This window comes from Sycon ciliatum, chromosome 11, assembly GCF_964019385.1.
Source record: "Sycon ciliatum chromosome 11, ocSycCili1.1, whole genome shotgun sequence".
Lineage (NCBI taxonomy): Eukaryota > Metazoa > Porifera > Calcarea > Leucosolenida > Sycettidae > Sycon > Sycon ciliatum.
Genome location: NC_088653.1, coordinates 12,361,335 through 12,371,334, shown reverse-complemented (window position 1 = coordinate 12,371,334; position 10,000 = coordinate 12,361,335). Strand labels below are relative to the sequence as shown.

Sequence of the window (10,000 nt, the reverse complement as noted above, 5' to 3'; positions counted from 1 at the left end):
CGGACATACCGTGGAGTCCCGATTCCCGGCACCCCTCAAGGACGGACAGCCATCTCCAGAGTGTTGCTTCTTTTGCTGCTGATGCTGCTGCTGATGCTGCTGCTGCTGCTGCTGCTGCTGATGATGATGGTGATGATTTTGATAAAAAACGATTCGAAGCCTCTCAATTATTTTGTAATACTTGATGTATAGATATAAGAATAATAACAACAGCTAGTTATACCTTCACACAAAACAAGCTCGGTGCAGCACCAATCACGGCAGGGGAACCCGACCCTCCACCATCGCCAGCTCACGAAGCATGTGAACTGGACGGTGACGGGCCGACCGAGCACCCCTGGCACACAACACAGCGGAACGTAGCAGCGCGAAAGACACCCGACAGGGATAGTAACCCATCAACGACGAATAGCTACCTCCCGAAGATTGAGATGTAAGGAGGCAAAGGCGGCTGAGGAAGGCCGTGGATGCCGGCGCAGCAGCCCCATTTACGGAAAACACCAAAGGTGCAAAGGCACCACGCTCAACATTCACTACTCTCTCCTGATATTGAAGTCTCTTAGCGCCCTCATGCTGCCGGAAGACCGCGTCCAGGCTTCTGGACGGATAGGAAGAAGCGTCAGGATTAAACACCCTTACATCAAAAAATGCATCTTGCCCACGCGTCCAGAAACCTCGAGCGCTCACATCAAGGCGAGCCTCGACAGAGGTGTTCGCCGACCTGGCCTGAAAAACCTCACCCTCGATAGGGGCGAGAGGTGGCTCTACAGAAACACTGGAGCAAACCTCGGTTAAGGCAACAGCGAACAGGTCTCGTAGTTCATTGTGTCGAATAGTTGGGGATCCACCAAAAGAACAATTCAAAGCATGGCTAGTGGAAAAACCCGCCCCACAAGCACATATAGCAGGGGTGTCACGCAGCGGCCAGTCATAGCGTAACGCAATGGCATCGCGAAAGTCTCCCTTGGATAATTCAAAACCATGCTCAGCAATAGGGAGCGCCGACAGCCAGGATGAAACACCTGGGCGACCCAGTTCTTCCACGCGACGATTAACTTCCAAAGACAGGTGCGATTGAAGAGCACGCAAGCGCTCTGCCTGTCGCTCACGCGCCACTTTACGACACTCCCGCTTGGCGCAAGCTACGGCGGATAAAACTCTATCAACCTCATCCGGACCATCATGACCATGATGATGATGATGATGATGATCTCTTGCCTCTCTCTTTGTAGAGAGAAGCCAGGATCTCAAATATCCTGTTGTCATGGGTATGTTGCGTACCCGCCTGTCGTTTTGCCTCTTGAGGTGGGCCATTGCTAGGCCTCCGCGGAATGTGCCGGCATAATTTCGGGAATTATCGGTGTGATTTTTAAAACGGGAATTATTGGCAATTTTTGTGGAATAATCGGTAAAATTTGAGCAATGCCCCCCTTTATTCAACATTTTTCCATTTATAACACCCTCATTTGTACCAAAAAGCTTGTGATCCTGAAGTTGATCGCCCGGTATTTCAAAAAAGAAAGAAAAAACTTCCAGCCGAGTTTCACGTGAACCGTGATTTTATTGCCCGTACAAGTGGCAACAACACCTGTACGCGGTACGGTATCTGCAAAAAAAGGGAAGAAAAAAGCATTATTCCCGTAGCTATGCAGAAGACGTTGCTTCAGTAACGTCTGGCGCTAGCCAGGGTCCACACAGCTTTAATTTGGTATTTGTTTGTGTGTTTGTTCGTTTGTTTGTTTGTGTCACGCCTGGCGCTATCCTGTATCTGTCCCGTATCTGTGACTACAAAGGCTTAGGCGGTGGTTACATGAGGCGTTTCAACCCGGGTTGAGTTCGACCCGGGTCAGATTTCAACCCGCCATGTGCATAAAATGAATGGCGCGTTTACATGACGCATTGCGCTTGACCCGGGCTGAAATTTCGCCCCGGGTTGATTTCAACCCTCCCCCCAAGGGGAGGGTTGAAATCAACCCGGGTCAAGAAAATCGTACAAACGTATTTCTGTGCGTATCTCGCGCCAGGTTTGAACGGCACTGCAGATGCAAATTTCGCGCGAACGGATTCACGTGACCATACTGGACTGTAGAAGTGGACTTTTGGCGGCATATCAGTATTTGACCCGGGTCAACTGTCTTCATGTAAACGCTCACCTCTTTTGTCTGTCGTACAGACTTTCAACCCGGGCTGAACTCGACCCGGGTTGAAATTTCTCATGTAAACACAGCCTAACAGGATTGTACATAACAGCTGGCCACAATATCTGCTGGCTCCCGTATCTGTCCCGTAGCTGGCCACAAACAGCTGGCCACAATATTCGTATGTATATGTATACGACTCCCTGATGTAGAGGGAGATTTGGTAAGAAATAGGGAGACGAGGAGGAAATAAAATTAGAATGGATTAGTTACGGAATAGGTGATAGGATGCGTCAGCAAAAACATACTTTGGAAGAGAGATCCCTCCGTCTTCAAAATAAGCGTGAACGGGCGATTCAGCGCCGGTCACAGGAAACGTCGGAGGGGAGATCCCGTCGACTCCAGAACGCCCGTGATCGGCAGAGTCAGCGCCGGTCCCAGGAAAGGCCGGAAGAGACATCCCGTCGAGTCCAGAACGCCCGTGATCGGCAGAGTCAGCGCCGGTCCCAGGAAACGTCAGGACAGACATCCCGTGAACGGGCGATTCAGCGCCGGTCACAGGAAACGTCGGAGGAGAGATCCCGTCGACTCCAGAACGCCCGTGATCGGCAGAGTCAGCGCCGGTCCCAGGAAACGCCGGAAGAGACATCCCGTCGAGTCCAGAACGCCCGTGATCGGCAGAGTCAGCGCCGGTCCCAGGAAACGTCAGGACAGACATCCCGTCGAGTCCAGAACGCCCGTGATCGGCAGAGTCAGCGCCGGTCCCAGGAAACGTCAGGACAGACATCCCGTCGACTCCAGAATGCCCGTGATCGGCAGAGTCAGCGCCGGTCCCAGGAAACGTCAGGACAGACATCCCGTCGACTCCAAAATAAGCGGGAACGGGTGATTCAGCGCCGGTCACAGGAAACGTCGGAAGAGATATCCCGTCGAGTCCAGAACGCCCGTGATCGGCAGAGTCAGTGCCGGTCCCAGGAAACGTCAGGACAGACATCCCGTCGACTCCAGAACGCCCGTGATCGGCAGAGTCAGCGCCTGTCACAGGAAACGTCGGACGACACAAATGCAAGAAATGAGCATAGGAGGCTTGATCGTGCTGATTCGCGTCGTGTTTCTGCAGCTGCGCACATGGAAACTGTGCGGTCTATGGTAGAGGAAATAAATCATGCAATGGTGTGCTCTTTGACGCGTGAAGAGTGCCAGCAGTATAGCCACCTATTGCAATCTTGCAGGGAAGATAACGTTGACGTAGCTCTGCTTTACTTTTATGCTGCCTCAGGTCATGGTCGTGGACCGTCTCGGACAGTACCTGATTCTTCTGTGAGAAAAGAACTGGCATCCATTATTCCAGCACCAGTTTCTACAGCCCTGCTAGCTGATCGTCTGGAAGCGTTCCAAGCGGAGTATAATTTAGAGAATGTTTGCCTGTGCGCTGCGTGTGGCTGCCGTGATATGGTGAAGTCACACAAGTATCGACTTCAGGACGAGGCGTTTATGAAATGCCTTCGACTGGATGATTCAGCCGCCGAAATGTACGAGCAGAGGCCAGAGATAGTAAGGGAAGTGATGAATGTATATCGCTCCCCTTCAGATGGAAATCTGTGCCACCTTCTCCCCGATCATTTAAATCAGGTTGAAGATGGTGCCACTGAAGTTATCATGTGTGCCGCTTGTAGCTCTACCTTGAAGAAGGGAATTGTGCCAAAATGTAGCTTGGCTAGTGGGTACGATTTCGGGAGGTTGGACATGCTGGAACCGTTGTCATTACTCGAGAAGATTGTGGTGTCGCCGTATCGAACGTTCGCAACTATTCTCAAGTTGAAACCTTCTCGTGGAGCCGCTGGAAGATCATCTCAGAGTTTCCTGGAGGGTCATGCAGTGATGTTCCGTCACGATGCTGTCGAGGCGACTGTTGCCATGTTTCCAAGGCACAGGTTCGTTTAAAATTTGAAATGCAACTTTTTTTATTAGTTTGTGCAGTTCGTTGGTAGTTGTGAGGTATGTAGTAGGTTTTTGACGATGTTTAAATTTGGTTCAAAAAGGTTTTTAACTATATATTTGTTTCGATTGTTTTGCTATGATTATAGGCTCGAAGATATATCTGAAGACTTTTCGATTATGTTCCTAGGATCTAGTGTACAATGGCGACAAAGGCGGTCTGACATACTAAGACGGGACGACCCGCACAGTGGTCTTCTGGCGTGTAGTGGGCGCAAGATAATGCAATGGCTCCGTGTGATGAGAGCTGCTGACCACTGCGCATATCGCCATTTGCCGGAAGATGCATTCAACTTGTCGTCGAGCATTATAGACGCTTTGGAGATTCTGCCAGAATTACTTGTGGACAATGCTCATTGCGCGGACAGTGCAATCGCAGCGGCGATAGACGACTACGGGCGCGCGCGATGACACAGCCAATGTAAGACCACATGGTGACGTGACTGATTTCGACGACACCTTGGGATTACCAGCTGTGGACGGTGTGCAGTCTGTTATGCTGACTTCTCGAGCCATGCAGCATGATGCTAGCGTGACATCTGAAGTGTTCAAAGTGTTAGAAAACACTGTTAATGGCACGGATGGTGAAGCTCAGGAGCCAGTGACAACAGATGGCACGTACCGGAATGCATCTTCTCAAACACGGAGGGACAGGTTATTGGAAGTCACCATCAGGACGGATACTAGTGAGATGATTAATGAATTTACTCACAACGCGTTCCTGTTAGGTTTCCCATACCTGTTCCCGCTGGGCATAGGAGAAAAAGATATTATGTCAACATCTATATCCAAAAGAGTTATGATGTGGCATGATGGTCGTTTCGGCAGGGACAACCGATTTTTGTTCTATCTATATGACCGAATTCGTCGTTGGAATGCTGCGCTCGGTGTTCATTTGAAGGTCAAAAATGATAGAGAGTCGGTTGATAAATTCAACCGGTTGATTTTGGATCCGTCAATCTCCGATAGAGTCACGCAAGCTGCAGCAAACCCGGCCAATAGAGACGCTAGATTGTTGATGAATTTACTGAAGCCGCTGTTGGTCGTGTCTGGAAGACGTGTTCCATTTGGTCCAGCCGAGAGGAACGACTCTATCAGCAAGATGTGCGCGATGGTGCATTATGCAGGGCTGCCAATTTGGTTCTGGACAGTGTCTCCAAGTGATATTGATAGCACGCCAGCCCTTCGTATTGCAGGTATTGAAGTGGAGTTTCAGTTGCCATCCCTGCAAGAACGCACAAACATCATTGCAGCCAATCCGGTTGCTGCAGCGCGAGGGTTTCAAGCGTTGATCAACTCTGTATTGCGGTGTTTATTTAATCAAGAACCGCAAGAGTCAACGCGTACATCGACGCTCCCTGGTCTACAAGAATGGGAATGTCTAATGTGTGGGGGAGAGTGCCTGGGTTACTTTGCGGTGACTGAAACCCAAGGTCGTGGTTCTCTGCATATGCATGATCAGTGGAAAAGTTCAGCAGTGCGGTGTAGGGCAGCAGCCGTGATAACAGACATGTATGTGGTCCATGCCTCGAGCCGGGTAGCTACATGTATAATTATCGTGAACCTTGCGACGCACCTGCTTCGCGTCATCCGACTCAACGATATTTAGCTGGCTATCGTTATTCGGGCTGTGCACCAGCCGGAATGTTGGGCCGGAAGTGTGCAAGACTTTCAGGCTTGAAAAATCTACGAACTCCCCTCGCAAGATACGTTCTTGCACAGCCTTGGGCACAGCTGGTGCAGGTGGCTGATCGGGTGGGTTACAGGAGATTGGCCTGGCGTAGTGGCGGCAGCAGCCGCATTGCCTTGGCCTTGGGTGAGGAGCGGCACAATGCTCTCCGATAATAATATAATGGCGGCCGACAAAGCCGACTACACCTCGTCCCGTACGAGAGCGCAGAGATCCGTTGAGCCCGCGTCACCTGAGCTGGCGGAGGAGGCATTGGTGAAAGTCGGGCTTCTGGGCTCGCGAGCCGTGTCCGCACTGTCATGTTGCTGGTTCTCCTGGCCGGAGCAGACCTCACTACCAAGGGCTGGCTGTGGCAGCAAACGGTCCTGTAAAATACTTTTACTGAGTTTCCTTTCGGATTCAAGCTGCGCTGAGAAGGCTCGCTGCGGAGGGCTTGGCAAGGCATTGCCTTGACAGTGTCGACAGTTAGGTCAGACGTACTGAAGAAATACAGTGTCGAGGTGACACTCGGGCTGGCAGCAAAGCTACGAAAGGAAAGCGGAAACACTGCTGAAGCGCGATCCGTTGTCTGGAAGAGCACAACAGGGCAAGCAAGATTTGTTTTTCTTTTCCGCAAAATGGGCTGGTGCCATTTGTGATTACGCAGCAAACAAAGCGCATGACGTCAGTCTTGAATGCAGTACAAAGCAATGCAGTGCAGTGTGTGCGCTAGTTCGGATTGTTGCTAACAAGTACTACTACTAGCACAGCTAGTACACCATTAATAGCATTATCGATTAAGCACCACTGACGACAAAACTCACCATTTTGCATCAACTACAATCAATTTTGAAACTTCAAAGAGAACAAAAATAATGGAAACATCGACTGCGCACAGGCACAAACTGATTCTGAAGGCTACTTGTCCAGCACAGTGAGTTCCGTGAAGCAACCGGAACGGAAGTTCGCAGGTACGAATCAGTGCGCGGTGCAGAGAAAAGAGCCGGGTGTCACATCTAGAGTACATCAGGTAGATCTACCGGGTACGCGTGGAGTGTGTATCCAGAGCATGAGCAACTCGCTGTGCGTGCTGCACTCGTTGATTGACACCTCCGTGCACGCGCGAATCGACTCGTACTCTGGTACATGTGCTGCACGCAGTAGAGTCATGTAGACACACTGCACCTGCCGGATATTTCGTCGTACCGTATACTGTATGTTGCACGAAAATGCTGTAGCGACTAGAAAAATCGTAATCGACTAGATTTTTTCGACTAATTAATCGACTAAACCACATAATCCTTTCACCCCTAGTGCGGACCTGTTCACTCTTCCATATTTTTCTTGCATAATGTCTGTGCGGTGTGTAAGAACCCTCGGCGACTCGGATCCCAATGTTGTGTTATGTGTTGCGTTTTTCTCTATTGGCTTCGACTTCGCGTGGTGCACAGAACCATCACTCTTCAGATACAGCAACCCCATCCACCGCCGCTCAACCTGAAAGCGGACCAGAACGTAAACCACCCACCCATCCGCGTCTGTCGCCAGAGGATGCTCGCCGCACCATCCAACGGCGCCGCAACATCCGGCAAGCCCGCTCTGTAGCTAGGTCACGGCGACGGGCAGCAGTCCGTCTCAAGCAGCGGGCCCGGGTGGTCCCTCCCCCGCCTACCACGCCTCCACCGCCACCGGTAAACCTGTCGGCCAGGTTCGACCAGTTGGGTCAAGAACCCGAACTGGTCTCCGAGGCCGAATGGTCGGATTAAAGGTAGAGTATTCATTTTGTGCATGTGGGTGTATGCCGAATGTGTGCATGTAGGTCTATGTATGTGCGTGTAGGTCTATGTATGTGCGTGTAGGTCTATATACAGTAAAACCTGTAACTAAAGACCACCGTGACTAGCGACCAGCCTGGTACTACCGACCACTTCACCAGGCACGGACGGTCTCATATTCAAAATGCACTGTGACTAGCGACTACCTGCTGAACGCGACCAGCGACCGCCCTTTCTTGCCCCAAAGACGATTATTGACCCGTAACTAGCGACCGCGACGTACGAAATCAAATGTTGCTCGAAGCTCCTTCTTGAAAATTTGCTGATTTTCCACGGTCCTGAAAGGACTCTTTCGATACTACAGCTGAACAAATGAACACAGGTCATTTTGACTGTGGAATCGGTGTGGACTGCACTACACCTGTCCAAATTTCAAGCTCTGTCAAGAATAAACACGATAGGAAACGTGATCGATGTTGCTACTCGGAGGAGAAGCGAAGACAGAGCGGCTCTGACACCCCAGTCATACAGACGAATCGACGATGGCATCAAGGAATCCAGAAACAAAGCAGCACCGCAAGGTCCTGATGCTGAAGGATCGCGTTCAAGCAATCGAGAAGTTACAACAAGGACAGTCGGTACGATTGATCACATGAACAAATTCGAAGCCCAGCGTAAAAACGAAACTTCTACAGGGAACGTTTGACTCCTGGCTCAGAAGTAGCAGCTGAATTTGATGTCTGCAAAAAGTAGTCTTCTCCTTCTGTCTCTCTCCGTCTCTGGTCTCTCTCTCCAAGTGTTGTTTGACCTGAAAAAGAATGGCAATGCGCAAGTCCTGGGGAATCGTAATAGCTGCATTTTGACATACATATCATATACGGGATCCATATATGGTCATGCAGTGCAAACCTCTAACTAAAGACCACCTGCCACTAAAGACCGCTTTTGCTGGCACCAAGGGGTGGTCGTTAGTTACAGGTTTTACTGTATGTGCGTGTAGGTCTATATATGTGCGTGTAGGTCTATATATGTGCGTGTAGGTCTATATATGTGCGTGTAGGTCTATATATGTGCGTGTAGGTCTATATATGTGCGTGGTTGTGTACATGTGTGTTTGTTACAATTTACAATTTGTTCAAAGACTAATTATTTTTATTCCATATTTGGATCACTCACCTGCATGCGTTAGTTTATACACATCTCATAACCCCCATATTTGTCCCATTTTCCCACTACCCCTGCATGCAACAGTTTATACACATTTCATAACCCCTCAATGTGCGGAGAGAACTGTTTCGTCCTTCGTATCCTATTTTTATCGCTCTCTTTTTTTCTCCTTATTTTCCCCCAACCCTCCTTCCCTGTAACATAATAACATATTCGCTGCCTTGTCATTGAACATCTGTGCTCGTTTTGATTAGCGAATTCAAATAAAGTATACAAACAAACAAACAATGTAGTGGAGGGGAGAGGAAACAGGGACCAGTGTCACTGGGCAGGAGGTAAAATTGAGGACGTCGCGCACTCTTAGATAGAACTATGTTGAACTTATTGAGAGTTTCCTGGTATTTGTGGGTGAAATGGTAAAACGGTTTGATTGATTTTATTTGGATTCGCGAGACCAAACGAGCAGGAGTGCTCAATAACAGGGTAGCGAATGGTTGAGTTGTGCTATGTGACAATGTAGTGTGTGCGTGGGGTGGTGGTCGTGGGGGGGGGGGGGGGGTTAAGCTGCGGAGGCCCAATACAATGTAAGGGGTTGGGAGGTTTGATTTACATTGACAAACAATCTGCTGCGAGCAGAATAAGTAACTTTCAATTGTCGCTAATATACAAGTTGTTCACACGACGTACGTTTCGCCGTATGGTTCGTGACGGCTCATCAGGTGTGCAATTTGAAACTCGGATGTTGAGCCATAAATAAATGTAGAAGAGAATAGGACATAATTATGGATACGAGTTAAGAGTAACTCTCCATCACTGTAACATTATTATACAGTCAGAAAGTGCAATAACTAGGCACAAAACTGACAGAGTACTGAGACATTCGACGTTCTGACACCTAGCTTCAACACTTAGTTAGACCACTTTGTCAAATATCGTACTGGTCTCGTCATCGTCCAGTAACAATCGACATTCTTTGTTCCGTTGGGACTGTAGCTTTCGCTCGTTTTCGTTGCGCTTGCCTTCCCCTCTTTGGTCTTTCCCTAACCTTGAACCTTCCAAGTTGGAAGGCTGTCGGTTAGCGCTACGGAGATGTGTTGAAGCTAGGTGTCAGAACGTCGAATGTCTCAGTACTCTGTCAGTTCTGTGCCTAGTTATTGCACTTTCTGACTGTATAATATCATGTTACAGTGATGGAGAGTTACTCTTAACTCGTATCCATATGTCCTTTTCTCTTCTACAATATACATTAAGAT

General features: G+C 49.3%; 2 protein-coding genes across 2 annotated transcripts in view; both read left to right on the top strand.

Annotated features, from left to right (window-relative positions):
• LOC135827287 (metal transporter CNNM4-like) overlaps positions 1 to 8,499 on the top strand; it is an 18,727-nt gene extending 10,228 nt beyond the window's left edge. Inside the window, exon 11 of the mRNA XM_065339815.1 lies at positions 7,257 to 8,499. Within this exon, the coding sequence (XP_065195887.1) occupies positions 7,257 to 7,306 (50 nt within the window). The 3' untranslated portion in view covers positions 7,307 to 8,499. The remainder of the gene's footprint in view (positions 1 to 7,256) is intronic.
• The window catches only part of LOC135827097 (metal transporter CNNM2-like), a 13,122-nt gene continuing 11,244 nt past the window's right edge, over positions 8,123 to 10,000 (top strand). The window contains exon 1 of the mRNA XM_065339620.1: positions 8,123 to 8,218. Coding sequence (XP_065195692.1) covers positions 8,123 to 8,218 — 96 coding nt within the window. The remainder of the gene's footprint in view (positions 8,219 to 10,000) is intronic.